Raw genomic sequence first — 18,464 nt, forward strand, 5'->3', positions numbered from 1 at the left:
GTGTGAGAGTTCCGGCACCCCCCCCTTTTTTTTTTAAGAAAAAAAGCACTGGTCCTCCTTTCCCAGCTCTCATGGATTTTGCTCATCTGCTTCCTGATCTCTTCTATGACCTACCAGCAATTGTCCCCACTCTTTGACTCACCTCATTTCTCTCATGGTAAGTAAATCATGAACCAGGACATACATGCATGCATGCTTGCATGCATGCATACATACACACATTTATTAAATTTATGTCCGAAACGGTATAGGGTTAACTGCCTGAGCAGGGGGTTGGACTTGATGACCTCCAAGGTCCCATTATTATTATTATGGATCATTGCACAGTCAGCCGGATGTTCAGACTGGATTTGGCATTTTGTCTACCTATCGAGTCCTTACCCAGGACCTGGGATAGGCAGATGTGGATGTTTGATGGTATTACAGGTATCGTCGCAGGATGGAAGCAGTTCCTAGCAAGGCCGCCTTTTGCAATTGACTAATAGCGAATTTGTTATTGTTGTTATTATTATTATTATTATTATTATTATCTGCTATCTCATATTGAAATGATTCTGGGCAGCTTATAGCATTAAAACATTAAAATTCTACCAAATAAATATTTCTAAAATGATAAAAATGGAAATCAAAATCACAATCAAAATAATATTATAGTTAAAAGATGGGGAGGAAGGGAACAGAATGTGAGAGGTAGAGGTGGGATTGCCTCTTAATTTAACAACCATCTGCAGTGTGATGCTCCCCATTGAGTTCTCATTCAGCTTTTGAGCTAAATGTTCTTGACTTGGGGGAAGTACAGTATAAGCTACTACTATTGAAACTTCCAAATACTTCTTCTCTCTCCAGCTCCTCTGCCCTGGAGGTTCTTTGCATCAGCTGACTGCCTCTTATAAACATGTAACCTTGTCCCTTTTCCATGAAGTCTTTCTTAGATACGGATACCTTCATGTCTCACTTCTCTCTTGAACACATCATGCATTCTTAGAATTTTCTCCTCAAGAGCATCACTAGCAAGCCATTCTGATTCTTGCCTGTACTCTAATGTACAAATAGCTAACATTTGCTAATCATACCATGTCTCTTCTAAAACATGTTACCTTCAAAAAATTTAATGGTGTATGTGCATTTGGACATGTACTTCTAGTTAGCTGCAGGTGGCAATGCCCTTGATGAGAGACAGACTGAAGCCATGTTAAATATTTTAATGTACCTGCAAGAAATCAGAGATTGAAATCACTAAGGAAATAGATAAAACATTAAGAATTCTTCACTTCTAGCAATTTACCAAGTAATTGTTAAGTAATTGTATTTATTTATTTTTAAGAAGTTTTGCAGTAACTTCTTGAATAAAAAGTAGCCCATCAATGGTTACAAATTTATTCAAGCTCCTAATAATGAGAACATTTTCTACAATCCCTTGCTCTACCAGTGTATTAAAATATCTTTCAATAATCATATAAACCATTTGACATATATATTTAAACAGAAGCATGATATGAAATAATGTCGGTATCTATATCACATGCTTTAACTTCAGATATCAAGGAATGAGATAGCAAGAAATAATCTAAATATGTAAGGAAGAAATAATAGAAGGCCAAATATCCACTAAATTAGATTCACCCATAGGTTTCCAAGATTATGAAAAATTAGTATGTAGAATGTTACTAAAAAAAGTTCTAGGGTCTCTAAGTATAATATGATCCATTAAATTAGTATTTGTCCTGGAGAATCTGTGGTCAAACTATTAAAAAGAGATAAACGTTGGCCTCTATATGTAAATCGGAAGTGTGATAAATACAAAATTTTGAAAGTCAAATATTGTTGGGTGATTATAGAGTGATGACTGGAAAAGTGTAACAATACAGAATTATGGAAACAATTTAGTCAAAATAAATGCAACTAATGCAAGAGTTAGGTAAACAGAGTTTTTTAATGACAGTAGTTTTTCTGTTACCAACACTGTCTTCAAGCAACATCAGTGCAAACTGTTCAGCTGAGATCATCAGATAAACAACGTCAGAATCAAATAGCAAGACCATAACTGAGCCCCAAATTTCTTTTGCTTTTCCTTGCTATTTGAGGCAGTTGTTAAGTGAGTTGCATTTAATTTTACACAATTTTTGCCACAGTTGTTAATCAAATCACTATAATTGTTAACTGAATGGCATCATCATTAAATAAATCTGGAATCCCCCATTGACTTTGCTTATCAGAAGCTGGCTGGGAAGATTGTAAATGGTGATTACATGACCCTGGGACAGTGCAATTGTCATAAATACATGCCATGTGCCAATTGCCTGAATGTTGATCACATGACCATAGGAATGCTGCAATAGTCATAAGGGTGAAAATCAGTCATAAGTCACTTTTTTAAGTTCTGTTGTAACTTCAACTGATCACTAAATGAATGGTTGTAAGTTGAGAACTATAGATTAACAAAAATCTGTAAACAGATTAATAAAAATAACCCCAAATCAGACAGATTATTGAAAAACAAAAGCATATTATTGGTTCAAATATGAAAGTTATATTTGGAAAATTTGGTAGGTATAGGGTCAAAATATAAAATCAGTGTAATGAATTAATTTGGCCTAATTTATGTGAAGGGAAACTTGAGAACTTATGGGAAAAGTTAAATGTTGAAAAAAAAAGCAGAAAAGAAAAGAAAAATTAATCCTAACTCAACCCTAACTCAAAAGTATAAACACAACTAGAATGTCCTTGGGGTAGTAATTCAAATTGTCATATTTTTGAGTTTGCAAAAACAGCATTCAGTCTCTTACCCTTAGGAAACCGTATAATAGAGTATGGCCCAGGGTTTCTATTGAACCATCACCATATGGACATAGTTGAAGTGAAGGCTTTACAAAATTTTAAAATTGGAGTGAATGATGAATATGTGGTTGGAAAGTACCCTTTTAGGGCAAATGTTAAATAATGGGGTGTTATGTAATGACTCCAAATCTTGGAATCAGGTTGAGGGAAACATAAGGTGAGCACTGCAGTGCTTTATAAGCAGGGAGAAGTCAAGACAAGAAGTTAGTTCAGAGGAATTCTGAACTGATTAGAGACTGGTTAAATAATTAAGATCTGCTTTATTGCTATACCTTAATGGTATTTCTATATTTAGAACTACCATATTTAATACTGTAATACCATATACATGCAAGTGTAAGACTGGACAGCCCTTTGTCCGAAATGGTATAGGGTTTCCTGCCTGAGCAGGGGGTTGGACTAGATGACCTCCAAGGTCCCTTCCAACTTTATTATTATTATTATTATTATTATTATTATTATTATTATTATTATTATTATAGCAAAAAATGTAACATAATCCTGTTGCAATAGTACAGTCAGTATCACATCATTCCATTATGAAGTTTTTGCTACTAAAATTTTAACAATTTAAGTTTCCTTAATTTAGCTTTAAACGAAACATTGAAGTTTGCTTCAATATCTTTAAAACACACAAGAAGCAACAGCAAAATCCCTACTTTCTCCAAGTGACTTCTTACATATCCGGACTTGTTTTATGAGTTGTGTGTTTAAGGAGAAAGGTAATTCTATATTTGCAAAATTGTCATGCCCATATTCATATGTGTTAAAATTGTGGCAACTTTATTACCTAATCAGATATGTCTGCATCTATAAATAAACTTTAAAAAGTTGACTGCTAGTCATATCCAAATTTTAGAGTGATCACTGTAATGCAGTTGAGTATAAAGAAGTAATCTTATATTTCTACTAAGATTAAAGAGTCTTTGTCTTATTTTATTTCAAAGATTAATAATGCTTCTATATTTGCCATTTTAGAAGGGGTTTGTGCACATGAAAGAAGTAATTCCTGCAAAACCTTGTGACACATAATACATTTGTCAGATTGATGGGCCAAATTGTACAACAGGCTACTTTAATGGCAAGTATGGGCAACTAATCATTCCTCAAGGGTAAGGATAAACAATATTGTCCTCTACTCACTTTCGACAAAGAAGGCAACTTTTGTCTTTTCTTGCTACCCATTAAAAATAGTGTTCTCCAGTTTTTAGTGGCAAAACATGTTTATTTATGTATAAGACTTGTGTAACAACTCAGAACCACAACTCTGGATAGCTCACCACCAGTAAAAACAAACATCATACAAAAAATAATAAAAAATATAATGAAAACAGAAACAGAAAAATCTTGTGCCACAATCCCTGGATACAAATAGCATCTCTATTTTCTAACATCAATTCCACCTTATCCCAACCTTGGAGGAAGAGCTAGCTCTTTATACCTTTCCTGTTATGGTTAAGAGGGTAGGAGCCTGCTAGATTTCAGTGGAGAAAGAGTTCCACAGGGCAAGGTGTCCTCACACACACAAAAAAAGCACTCTTCTTAGGTCCCCAAAGATGGCAACATTTAAGTAAAAGGATATGGTGTGTGCCTACTCTACCAGAGCTAGTGTGACAGACAGATACTCTCAGGGAGAGGCAATCCTGCATATAGCCTGGCCTCATACCATCCTTCTGAATCTTGACCCTATCTTCCAAAGTTATCCCCACCATCACCAGCATTGTGTCATCTGCAACTTTGGTGAAAGCCCCTTCAGTCCCCTAATCTAGGTCATTTATGAAGATGCTGAAGAGCAGTGAGCCAAGACAGTACCTTGAGAAACCCCACTGCATACTTCCTTCCATGTAGATGTAGTTTCATTAAGGATTTACTCACACTAAGTGTGGTTGATCACCCATCTGTGAATCCAGCTGATCATGGTACTGTTCCACAAGAAGTGGGCTGTGGGCATTTTATCAAATGCCTTATTGAAACTAAGTATGCTATATCCACAGCATTTCCTTGGTCCACTAATTTAGTCGCTTTATTCTCCCCCTCCTTCTCTTCTTTTCAAAGTAGTTTAAATCAGGAAACAGACTCTACAGGAAGAGTAGACACTAAACTTTACTGAGCTAGCTATAAGTGCAGAACCCTGCAGCACTCTTTGTGTCTTCATTCCCTTTTATGCTCCAGGGAGACAGGTGTAGGAGTATGGAGAATAGCCTAGTCTCCGTCTCTTTATATCACTCTCCAAACTTTATAATGCTTGTCCACCACTCTGGACTTAACACATTTCTTTTGCATCTGGTGTTTCCCTTTGACTTATTAATTTCTTCTCCAAGGTCATCTTTTTGCTTCTTTATAAGACCTGATCATGGAAGAAGATTCAGACAGGGACATGTGGTCTTATTATTGACAAATTTAGATGGGGAAGTAATTTTCAGTAAGAAAATAATGTTGAAGTGAGATGAAAATCTCTTTCTTTATGCATGGTTGTCCCATATAGATTATACATTCATCATGTTGCTAGCTTAGAGTATATGTAGATTAATATATTTTCTATCCCTAAAGTGTAGGGTACAAAATAGAAGTGGCAAAAAAACTGAGAAAGATGTCTAATAATGATAGACTTTCTTTTGTTATGGAAGTAAAAGAATTCCACACAAATTTCCTCCCAATTTTTTCTCCATCACTAATTCAGCTACAGATAGAATAGGAACACAAGCAAGAATTGTTGATGTTAGTTACAAAGTCGTGTCTAACCCATCGCGACCCCATGGACAACATTCCTCTAAGCCAGGGGTCCTCAACCTTGGCAACTTTAAGACTTGTGGATTTTGCTGGCTGAGGAATTCTGGGAATTGAAGTCCACAAGTCTTAAAGTTGCCAAGGTTGAGGACCCCTGCTCTAAGCAAGCAAGAATTAGCAGAACTGAATTCATAGGGAGTCTGGACATTACAGCAAATATTTACAACTCAAGAAAAAATAGGGTTTTTTTCAGCAAGAACATTGTTCACAGGTTTTCTTCCCCAATTTTCCAATTTTCTTTTACTACAGAAGCCTAATGAGGTACAGCTTTTAAAGACCTGCCAGAGCCTAATGGGATCAACTTAGTTTTGAGACTCCTAGCATGAAGAAGCTTATAAATTAACCTTGCTCACCTCCTTCATAATTTTCAAATGTTTGGACTTTTTTTTCTGTGAGTTTCTGACAAGAAACAGTTGGGAGCTCTTTCTGTTTAAGCAAACATATTTGTGTGGTAGAACTCTTGAAACTGGGGCTGTATACATCTTGCCATGTGACAATGAGCACTACAGTTGCCTTTCTTCTTGAATATGATCAAGCAGTTAACATAGGGAATTTCCTCAAAAAGTGAGGGCAAGATAAATGCTTGATGATGCCAAAACATTAAAACTTGAATGAAATTTGCCTTTTATGACTGAATACATGTCATAAAATTCTCATGCTGGAAATGACTGGCTTCATAACCTTCTTAAGAATTCTTAGCTTTCAATATGAAGATCACAGGAGTTAAAATAAAGATTTCTATCTCTTTCTGATGAATTTTGATCAGGTTAAATTGCTATAATTCTCAAAGCCTGCATGACCAGACTAGGAAATTATTCTAGATGAATAGTTATAGGTATTAATTTAAAAAATAGAAAATTAATGCTAGAAAATTGTACATATGATTATTTCCTTTTGCCCCTTGTATTAAAACAGCTTCCTTTCAACCTTTCTTGGTGAGCTGTAAAGTTATCTTAGGCAACTTGACAGTGAAGCTTCAAAAACCACTTACACAAATAGCAATCAGAGTCATTGTTTAGGACAGACAATGACAGGAAATGAGCATGCCTTCTACTTGCATACATTTTTGTTACTTCACTATCTTGGGGCAAAGCCAGCAGTAAACTACTGTAGTAAATGAAATCATTCTTTTCAACTAGCAAAGCATTTTGAATTTGGTTTTATCCTGGGTTTTTTGATAGCAGATTTCAATCAAGGATCCATCCTATCTAAAAAACTAACATTTTTCAGTCTTTGGGCATTTAGAAAAGGATTGTTTTGTGAATTTCAGTGCTTTCAGCCTGGTATATGAAAAAGTATCAGGCAAAAAAAATCTTCCTACTACACTTGACCGTAGAATAATTTGTACTATCTGAGAATTGGTCATGATTGAACAAAAGAAAAAAAAAGCTTTATTGAGCAGCAAAGTGAAATTAATCTGCTGTCCCATGTTCTTATCCCCAACCCCATCCTTGAATTCTAGATTGTTAAATCCTTCTTGATATTACAGTATTACCTGGTTAAGAGTTATTAGACTGGCAAAGTTTCTGCACTCTGTCTATTACTAGTGATCTTCTATAGTGCATTACCTGGTTGCAGCATGTATTATTTTAAAAGTTTTTTCTTACTTCAGTAAAAGTAGAATTCTGTGTCATTTTTGTGCAACTTTTGTCACTTTTGTCCATCTACACCAGGGGTGTCAAACTCGCAACACCACATGATGTGTCGTGATGTATTGTGACTTTTTTGCCATTACCGGCAATGGGATGAGCACAGTTTCACTATCATGCATCTGGCCCATGGGCTGGCAGTTTGACACCCCTGATCTGCACTTTCGTGAGTTCACTTGCTGGGGGTATCATAGTACTCCTATTGAAAAGACTTCACCTAGGTTCTCATCTAATAAGCTCTCAAAAGATTTTGCCTGATCTTCGTAGTTAATGAAACAAAACAACCTACACTGAAGTTTCTCCTGAAAGTATACTGGGAAATTTCAATATTTTGAAAAATAAAAAATAAACTTGATTTAGGAAGCGTGCATTAAAAAAAAAGACATAGGAGGGTTTTTTCTATGCTAAGGGAAACAAAATAATGAAGACTTTAGATAAAGTTTTAGCTCAGAAAGTTTACAGAATTGCATTTTTAATGTGTTCAAGACAGTGTTGACTCCTGGAAACTGAAATTTTCTTGGCAGGATACTTTGGAAGTGATTTGCCATTGTCTCTTTTCTCAGACTGTGAGAGAGTGGCCGAGGCTTACCCAAATGATTTTCTGAACATAACTAGAAAAGTTCAAAAGCTGTGAGAAAATATAATAGAAACAATAGTTGAGCAAGAATAAATATTTAAGCATATTTATGTATTTTATGTACAATATATATATATATATATATATATATATATATATATATATATATATATATATATATATATATATAGAATGAATAAAGCGCGTTCACCAGGAGAGTTTAAAGTTAAATACTTTAATTAAAGTATTTTACTATATTAAAAGGTTGCCAAGCTTTCGTTGGGAAAACTCCCCAACATCTTCAGGGCTGAGAGACCGTTTCTAACAAGGTGGTTCAAACGGGTTCCATAGACGTCTGCGCTTGGTTCCTAGACTGTGCCAGCATTCCCTGCTGAACAGCTGATAGGTGGGAGGGAGAATCGGAGTAAAGATTTCTTCTGTCTTCTCTCGAGCACTTGTGTTCACATCTCCGTCGATCTCAGGGGGTATTGTTAGAGCTATGTTCCGCCCTCTCTCGGCAGCACTGGTTCTCGTTGCAGCGGGGGGATTTAGTTTGATGTCATTGTGTATCCTACCATGGAGGCGGGGCTTCATCGGCTGCAATTTAACATCTTTCCTCTGCTGTGTGTTCCCGTATTTATCTTCGCTCGCATGTACAAGCATCAACTGGATGTGGTATTTTTCAATGTTTGAATCATCCTCCTCCATCATGGTGTCCTCCATGCTCATCTTCCCTCATAGGTCAATATTCAAGTTAAATCCCTCCCCCATTTCTGTGAGCAAAAGTCTGTTGGTATTTGGGCAGATTCCCCGCTCATGTTACTTTCCCTTTTATCAAGCGAACGGGTCATCATCACATGTTTTTTCTCCCCTCTCTGTATGGGATATTCACTTTTATTATTATTATGGGTAGTGCTAAATTTAGTGGTTCTATCCTCAAATTTCTTAAGCACTCCAATGTCATTATTGTTGTTTTCTCCAATTAAAGGGGGTGTGGTTTCTCCTTGATGTTGTTGGGAGGTTTCTGGGTAGTCTATATCAGGTTGTTTGTGGTAGGGAGGAGGTGTAGCTCCTGGTTTAGAACATTGTGGATGTTGATTGTAAGGTTTGTGATATAAAGGATGATGGTTTGAGTTCCATTTTCGTAGCGCTTGTTGTGCTGGGTGCAAGTCAATGTGACGATTGATTGAGTTGTTATTCGAGAACCAGGCTTCTTTTAGCAGCCGACCTCCCTTCGTGGCATCACTGGCTACGATAAGGATGTTATTGAAGTCAAACTGATGGCCTTGTTGTGCCATATGCATCCAAAGTTGTGAGTGTGGTTCGCCTCGTTTTATGGCCAGTTTGTGTTCGTGGAGGAGAGTTTTCAAGCGTTTGGCTGTTTCTCCCACATAGTTGCCTTCACAGTTTTTGCAGTTGATCTTATAAACAATAGCAGATTTCTTTACTCCGATTCCCCCTCCCACCTATCAGCTGTTCAGCAGGGAATGCTGGCACAGTCTAGGAACCAAGCGCAGACGTCTATGGAACCCGTTTGAACCACCTTACTATATATATATAGTATGTGTTGTACACTTCCCCAAGTCAGAAACTCATCAGTTTCTTGTGAGATGGGTAGCTATACAAATAAATATTTCTCAGAATCTCTATTCCTAAGATTCTCAGGATGGCGACGAGGGAGCTGCAAAAAATTGATTTCGTTGTGATTTTTAATTTTGTTCTATCTTTAGTACCGTTTTATTGCATAGATAGGTCTACATAGATCATCCAATTTCACGCAGATAAATGGTGAGAAATTAACCTATAATAAATATGTTTTACTGCTTTTTATTTTTTCCAAAATATGTACATCTAAATATAAATAGTTAAACTGTATTTTAAACATATTTTGATATAATCTTTCAATGGAAATTTTGTTGGCATTTAATATAAATATGAAAAGTAATGGATAATTCAATTCAGATCCATATGACATTTTTGTTATAAGTATTGAAGAAAGGCATGGAGGGCCAAGGCTGTTTCATGCCCCATCATTTGCAGTACCTTTAAAATTTATTAACGTCAGATGTTTAAAAATTATCTTGGTTAGGAAGACTTGTGGTATGAGGAAAATAAAGAGTCTGAGTGAGAGAACAAGGAAAGGGGACTCAGAAGAAAAGAGCTAAAGTCCCAAAGATTCTGCAAAAGAGAACATGCAGAATTGGCGCCCAGCTCCAGAAATGGCAATGAGTGATAATTGGTGGGATAGAGAGGCTGGAATAGCAGTCTTGGAAGATTATGTGACGTTTAGATAAATTAATACACTTTTAGATTTATTTCAATGAGAGACATTTAACATCTTGATTGATATCAGTATTCTTTCTTCTAAATCAGTGTTTCTCAACCTTGACAATTTTAAGGCATGTGGACTTCAACTCCCAGAATTCCACAGCCAGCATTGCTGGCTGTGGAATTCTGGGAGTTGAAGTCCACATGCCTTAAAATTGTCAAGGTTGAGAAACACTATTCTAAATGCTTAATTCTGGCTGGATCATGCTGCTTGCTTCATTCTTTTCAATGTTATTAGCAAATTTCTGTACTTCAGAAATAAATATTATTCTAAACTGATTATTTGTAGAATTTTTTCTGATGAAACAGTATGATTTCTGGGCAACACAATACACTATTTGTGATTTTTCCCCATGCTTATGTTTCTCAATCATATTCAGACAAATTGGATTGTGGCTATTATACTTTTTTCTAGTTTGGTTTAGTTGAATGTTTGACAAATAATTTTTTCCCCTCTAGTATAAAAACAGAGTTTTCATTTCCTTTCTACCCCAAAGGCTTTTTCATACACCCGTGAATTTGATTTTTGTGAAGCATTTCATAAAAAATTGAAGGTTTGTGCATATTAACACACATTGATTTATTCACATTACCCTGCACATAAGTGAGGATCCTTGTAACAGCAGAAAAGGTTAAGGCAGCAGCCGAAAACAATATATTTTACTGACAACTTTGCTGAAATTGAGCCACTTCTAGATTGAATTTAGAACATGGTAAAAAAATTGGTCGGTAAATTAGTCATGAGTTTTACCTCTGAATATAACTGTATAATTTGCGTGGTTGTCATTAATAAGCATAATGGAAGTCAGACAGAATTTCAAAGGTGTGCTTTAATATACAATGTACTAAAACTATGTCAGTAGTTGTAGCAATGTATGAGATGACAGATATTTGCCGAAAGTAAAATATAAACTGAACAGAAAATTAAATGGCTGACGATAATGTTGAATAACAAATGTAGGGGAATTAAGGAGAAGAGAATAGGCAACCTCTGGCTTCATGCTACATACTACATATGTACATGCTCCTTTTTGAGACAAGCAGATTTCATACAAAGTGTAGAAAAAATAATTTTTAAAAAAAATTCTCTTAAAAATATCATCAACTCCACCCATTTCTCAGTCTTTTCTCTTGACTCATTCTTCTTATGTTATACATTTGTTTTGAGATTTGATGCTCATTCTTTCTCTCTAAACAGCCTTTAATTTACCTCTAGGTAGTCCTTCGATAGTGGTCACTCATTTATATATTCAATCTATATTCCTTCAGCATACATTCATTCTTCATTTTTGTCTTAAGTGTCCCATTTCCATTTCCACCACAAGCACCACACCATATATTGTGGTGCTCTAGGTGATGTCAATTCTTTTTTTCCATTAAGATGGCAAAAAAATTACCACAAAGTATTAGAATAGTATGAATAATAAATACAAATAAAATAACCAGAACAATACATTATGATAAAATTTGAAAACCCAGTCCTTTCTCCCTGAAATACTTTGATTGCAAACATGGTCAGATATCCTCCACTGATGCCAAACAGGTTTTAGAGGAAAGAAATTAGGATTTCATTCAAATGTATATAAAGCTGAGATGGGCTGCCTTTTATTTTTAGTTTACTGTAGGAATACATTATACCAGAGGGTATCATGCTGACATTTACACCCTGCCTGGTTTTATTTTTTTACACTCTCTTTTTTCTTTCAAAAATTAACAAACACTTAGTGCTTAAGAAGTTAAAAAAAGGAAATAAGCAAAAATATTTTCTTCAAAATAATTTTGCTGTCAATTTTGGTCCTATGAACGTAGGTATCTGAGAGCTATAAAAAAATAGGAGCAAGATTTTTTGGAGAGGACTTAAAAATTAAATGTAGACTTTAGAGTTGTTTATAATGCAAGGCTTGTTAAAAATTAAAAAAGAAGAGAGAAGATAGAAAGAACATTTTGAGTGGCAGCAAAGGAAAAAAAAACCTCTTATTGTACAGGTGCATAATCTTCTTTTATATTCCTGGTCAGATTAAACCATCTAAGCAAAATAACCTTGCTTATTATGAACTTAATAATTTTAACAAGATCGCAAATCAGTAGGACTCTATCTGTGATATATACTTATTAACTATTAGATGCTGTCCTTTTATCAACTTATCATGATAATGAAGATGCAGTTTAACCAAAGGCTTTTGGTGAATCTTAACATACAATAAATAACAGCTTTTTTTTTTACATTTTCCATTGTGACATTTTACTGGAATTATAAAATTCCAATAAATATCAATGGTGTCCTGACATTTAAACTAACAGTGATCCCTGACTATTTCTTTTACTCAGGTATTATATTTTCATTTAAAGTTTTTAGAACTGTTCATAAATGAAAGAATACCAATATGGTGACTATAGCATTCATCACATTTGCTGATGATCTTTGGTGGAGTCACGATGCAAATGGTACATCTATCCTATTGCTCCTTAATCTCTTGCTGGCCTTCAGCTGCAAGAGCTAGGAGGGGAGGCACTACCCTCAGTGATTGGTTTCAGTCAGTAGTAACAGGGGAGGAGAAATTGTATCCATGGCACCTCTTACTTGGAATTTATCTTAACACTATGTTCACTATCTGCCAAACACTGGTTGGATCATGTATTAATTACTGGGGTGCAATATCATCAGTATATAGATTGTATCCCATTTTCATTTCCATACTAGGTTGCACAGATAAAGCTGCCAATGTATTGACCCAGTGCCTGGACACTCCAATTGTTTGTACTACTTCTATAGTAACCAAATCTGCTAATCCATAGTTTTTGGTTGTGACTAAATTATTGAGATTGATACTGCAATGCATAGAGAAGCTGGATTATGGAGAAAGCTAGGACATTCCAGAAAAACATCTACTTCTACTTCATTGACTATGCTAAAGCCTTTGATTGTGTGGATCACAACAAATTGTGGCAAGTTCTTAAAGACATGGGAGTACCAGACCATCTTATTTGTCTCTTGAGAAACCTATATGCGGATCAAGAAGCAACAGTGAGAACTGGACACGGAACCACTGATCGGTTCAAAATTGGGAAAGGAGTCCGGCAAGGCTGTATACTGTCACCCTGCCTATTTAACTTATATGCAGAGCACATCATGAGAAAGGCATGGCTAGATGAATCAAAAGTTGGAATTAAGATTGCCGGGAGAAATATCAACAGCCTAAGATATGCAGATGATACCACTCTAATGGCAGAAAGTGAAGAGGAACTAAAGAGCCTCTTGATGCGGGTAAAGAAAGAGAGTGCAAAAGTTGGCTTGAAACTCAACATTAAGAAAACCAAGATCATGGCAGCCAGCCCTCTCAATTCCTGGCAAATAGATGGGGAAGAAATGGAGGCAGTGACAGATTTTATCTTCCTAGGCTCCACGATCACTACAGATGGGGACTACAGCCAAGAAATTAAAAGATGCTTGCTCCTGAAAAGGAAAGCTATGGCAAATCTAGACAGCATACTAAAATGCAGAGACATCACCCTGCCAACAAAAGTACGTATAGTCAAGGCTATGGTTTACCTAGTTGCAATGTATGGCTGTGAAAGTTGGACCATAAGAAAGGCTGAGCGCAAAAGAATTGAGGCCTTTGAACTATGGTACTGGAGAAGAGTTCTGTGAATCCCCTAGACTTCAAGGCAATCAAACCAGTCTGTCCTAGAGGAGATCAACCCTGACTGCTCTTTAGAAGGCCAGATCCTGAAGTTGAAACTCCAGTACTTTGGCCACCTAATGAGAAGGAAGGACTCACCGTTGAAGAGCCTAATGCTGGGAAAGATTGAGGGCAATAGAAGAAAGGGACAACAGAGAATGAGGTGGCTGGATGGAGTCACTGAAGCAGTAGGTGTGAGCTTAAATGGACTCTGATGCAAACCAATTATCTTCTATTTGTAATGTAATGTCAAATGTATATCCCAAAGGACAGAGCTTGACACCTTTTTTCAGCATTGTGTCATAAACAGTGAGAACTTACAAAACTCTGACATTGGTAAAGATAGAAGGATAGAAGACCTATAAGAATGGTCCACTGCAGCTGTGTGATCCAGATATTTTTTTATACACATTTTATTGTTGTTTTTTTTACATCAAAGTGCTCAGGAAAGCACCGTGGTGAAAGAGTAATCAATCATGGCAAAACAAGTCATATATATATATAACTAAAATTAATACCTTAAAAATTCCCCCCTCTATTTCCCTACATGATATAACAAATTTAGTTTAATCTATTTCTTCTTAAAATTCACTCAATCCACAGAATCAACCCTACTATTACATCTATATAAATCACTCCTGCTTTTAAGCTATACTAATTTCAGTTAACATATTCCAATTAATCTTAATCAAACATATTAATAAAACTTCAGGTATCCCTTCTACAACACACATAATATTCCAAGAATAACATTCTAATATTTTCACATATATCCCATCTCTTAATTTAATATATCATTAATTAATAGCCTTTCTTTTCTTATCATAGATGTCTCTAATTCTTCTGCTATTACAAAATAGTTTTCTATATAAACAGAGTAAAAAAACAAAAAAAGAATCATTTCAACCTGTTAAGTAAAATTCAAATCTCAACCAACTTAACTATCGTATCTAAGACAAACATATTATTACACCAATTATTATCTTACTGCTTTCATTTACTCAATTAAATTGTCACATCAGTCCAAATCTCTAAAGCCTTTTTGACCCAATAATTAAGATTTTAAATCATATTTTTAAATCTAACTCTGGCTTTTTTTCTATACCAAGCTGGTTTCCGTAATGTCGCATCTATGTCATCAAATCTCAGTATTTGTGTACTAATGTTTATCAACAAATCATCTGATCAAAATTCTCTTCCCCTTCTTCCAGTATCATGTAAGCAATATAGTCCATTTTATTCCATATTATAATTTCAGCTTGATTATCCAGGTTGTCATAACTTTCAATCGATTGCGTCTGGCTGTCAATTCCTGTTAATTTTACCAATGGGAGTACTTCACTTATAGTCATTTTTTGATCTTCAAAGTTCTCCACCATTTGTACATAGACTTGTGAAATATCTTCCTCTGTAGTAATTAGTTGATTTATAGAGTAGTCATTTAAAGTCTCAATCTGGAATTTTGGGTCCAGAATTTTTCTAAAGTTCAATTGATCAGTGAGTTCTTCCATCTCAAATTGTGTACACTGTTGCATATAAGCTTCTTCTTGGCCTGTAGATTGGTCTTTTAAAATTTGAGGCTCAGCTTGTGATTCTACAAGATGATCTTTAGTTTTTCTCCATGACTTCATCTCCTCTGTCATTTCCAATATTTTTTCCAATATCAGCTCATAATCCAGTCTAGAATTCAGTTGATCAGTAAATTCTTCTTCCATCTCAGATTGTGTACACTGTTGCATATAGGCTTCTTCTTGGCCTATAGGTTGATCTTTTAAAGTTTGAGGCTCAGCTTGTGGTTCTGCAAAATAATCTTTAGTTTTTCTCCATGACTTCATCTTCTCTGTCATTTCCAATATTTTTTCCAATATCAGCTCATAGTCAAGCTGTGGGTAAAAGTCTTCTATTTCCATAGTAAAAGTGTCTTTTAATCTTTTTGTGGAAACTATATTTATTAAGAGTCCATATACATCCGCATCCACAATTTTTAAATCACAAACACAACCCACAGCTGTTTCCAAGCCTTTATCTTTTCTTCTTGTTAATTTCTGAAGGTCAAAACCATCTTCAAACACCAAAGCAAAAACATTATAATTGCAGTAAATATTTTCGCCACAAGATGTCCTCAGTAAGCTATAGAAGTTTTTTTCTTTGCATTAAGAATGACAAAGAAAGAGACAGAAAGAAGCAAATATCTTCAGTATAGTAAGTAGAATAATGCTCTATATTACAAATCTTTCCAGGGATGCCCCAAATCCAAAAAGTTCAAAATATAATAAGTGCTATTCTGTATTTTCCCCCCAAACAGACACATGCCGCTTTCTTAGAACAGGGAAGTGATCCAAAAAGCAAGCTCTTTGCAGGAAAAGTAGTTCAGACAAATAGTCAGGATGGAGAGAGTGAGGAAAAGTTTCGTCCAGATTCACCACGGTGGTTCTTTATGCTTAGATGATTTTCTGACTTCAGATGGCACAGCAAAGTGATCGGCCATTTTACTGGCCGATCTTCTTCTCCGTCGGTCCTATGGAGTTAGCTCGATCTGTAGGGGGAGCTGCCACTCCACCCACATAAGGATCTACCGGTGGAGAGAAAACAGCCAACAAAGAGCTGTTTGGCTGAGCCTGCTGTGAACCAGAAGTGGAACTCAGTGATCCAGATAATTTTTTTACTGTAATTGGAGATTTGTCCATTTATGTGGTGGGCAATTCTTCCACAAATCTGATTGTGGAGACACCAAGATTGTTGGATAAATTGTTACAAAACAGCCTTCATCAAACCCTCAATCTCTTTTTAAAGAGCTCTAGAAAATAAACAAGATAAGAATTATCTAGAGTGATGGTAGCACAAAACAAAGAGCAATTTAGATCAATCACAGATTTCTTTCCTTGCCCGGCCTAAATTACAGTGAAACATGCTTAGTTTTCTACTTTTATTACATTATCAAGATAACTCTTTCATTGTTGAAAGTTTCTTTGCAGAGAAAATAGCTTATATTTGTTCAGAGATTGATTATCAAAGTTTAACATGATGACTGTTTATTTAACTATTTGGTTTTGCTGATCCTGTGGAAGCTGAGGAAACAGATTATCTGTTGTATGTGTGATCTGGATTCATATTCTTTCTGGCTACTGTACTTAGCCATCTGATAGAGGCATCATGTGGCAGAAATTGGGATGTGCTATTTAGCCGTGAATGAGGCAGATATGAACATTCTCCTGAATAAAATTCACTTTGTTACAAATCTTTCCTTTCTGGGAAAAATGCTAGATAATATGGGATGGAATCAGCTGATCCTAGATGAAGTAGATTATCTAAATTCTTTCCTTTCTAGATTCAGGTCTAAACATGAAAGATAAGCAGGTCTGATTCCTCTAGTGCATGGGTATCAAACTTGTAATGTCACGTGACGTGTCGTGACATATCGTGACTTTTTCCCATTGCCAGTAATGGGATGGGAGCGGTTTTGGCATGATGCATCCAGCCTGTGGGCTGACAGTTTGACATCCCTGCTCTAGTAGTTATCTTACCTCAAATTCTGAAGTATGGGAATATGTCCTTTAGGCCTTTGAGCTGTATTTGATTCCATGACCATCCTATACTGTTGAATCACCAGTAGGGGTTGAGAATCAAGGCATATTTACAGCAGCTAGGCTCTTATTTTAGTGGACAGTCCCTGTAGAACAGGGAAAAGAGCAGTCAAGCACACAGCTTCTCCAATATGGGATACCATAACATTTAGTTATCTCTTTTGCTGTAGAAAGCTGCAAAAAAGGCTATCTGTCAATTTGAGATGAGCAATATGGTATCATCAGTTTGTTTGCTTTTAATCCTATATTATAAACCACTCTGTGTTTCAAGAAATGGGCATTATATAAAGATGTGTGTGAATGTACACACACACATAAGTGCATACAGTACATTGGGTAACTAGCATTTATCCTAGAAATCAGTTGAAGTTAATATATTTGTTCAGTTATTCTAACTAAATTTATATCTTTTTAGATGGAAATCTATAGGGAATCAGTTATGCATTCAGATCATACATTTTTTTTATTTTTTCCCCCACTTATTTCAGATTACCTACAAGGCTGTTGGATCTCTAGATCCTACTGCTGACTTGTTGAACCAGAGAGGAAAAGTCTTCAAATTAAGGAATGAAACTCACCACCTCTTTGTAGGGTTATACCCAGGAACTACCTATTCATTCACCATTAAAGCCAGCACAGTAAAGGGTTTTGGACCTCCCATCACCACACGGATTGCAACTAAAATTTCAGGTATTACTATTAAGGGGGAAATGGCATGCTGAGAAAATTCAGTTTTGACTTTGAATTTGGTTGGTAGAGGAAAAATAATTAGCATTCTATCAAAGTTAAAGCAATTAGCATCTTGGGCTACATTTTTTAAAATGTGCCTAGGAGGAAAATAACTTGTCATAAAACAGTGATACAATCCTGTCATTTAACATCATGCACTCTAATAAGTAATAAGACATAGTGGATGGGGCTTTTCATTTTGTTTTATTTCCAGTTAAGCATTGCTTTATGAATCCATTTAATTTTAAATAGCTCAGAAATTGATCTATAATGATTCAAAACATTCCCTTCA

At 35.6% G+C, this 18,464-nt stretch overlaps 1 protein-coding gene across 5 annotated transcripts in view; it reads left to right on the forward strand.

Annotated features, from left to right (window-relative positions):
- PTPRT (protein tyrosine phosphatase receptor type T) overlaps positions 1–18,464 on the forward strand; it is a 704,411-nt gene that overhangs the window by 532,065 nt on the left and 153,882 nt on the right. For all 5 annotated transcript variants that reach the window (XM_039323711.1, XM_039323714.1, XM_039323712.1 and 2 more), the window contains one exon: positions 17,932–18,133. In XM_039323711.1, coding sequence (XP_039179645.1) covers positions 17,932–18,133 — 202 coding nt within the window. The remainder of the gene's footprint in view (positions 1–17,931; positions 18,134–18,464) is intronic.

The sequence above is a fragment of the Crotalus tigris genome, unplaced genomic scaffold, assembly GCF_016545835.1.
Source record: "Crotalus tigris isolate CLP2741 ecotype Arizona unplaced genomic scaffold, ASM1654583v1 scf7180000024281.4978605, whole genome shotgun sequence".
NCBI classification, from domain to species: Eukaryota; Metazoa; Chordata; class Lepidosauria; order Squamata; family Viperidae; genus Crotalus; species Crotalus tigris.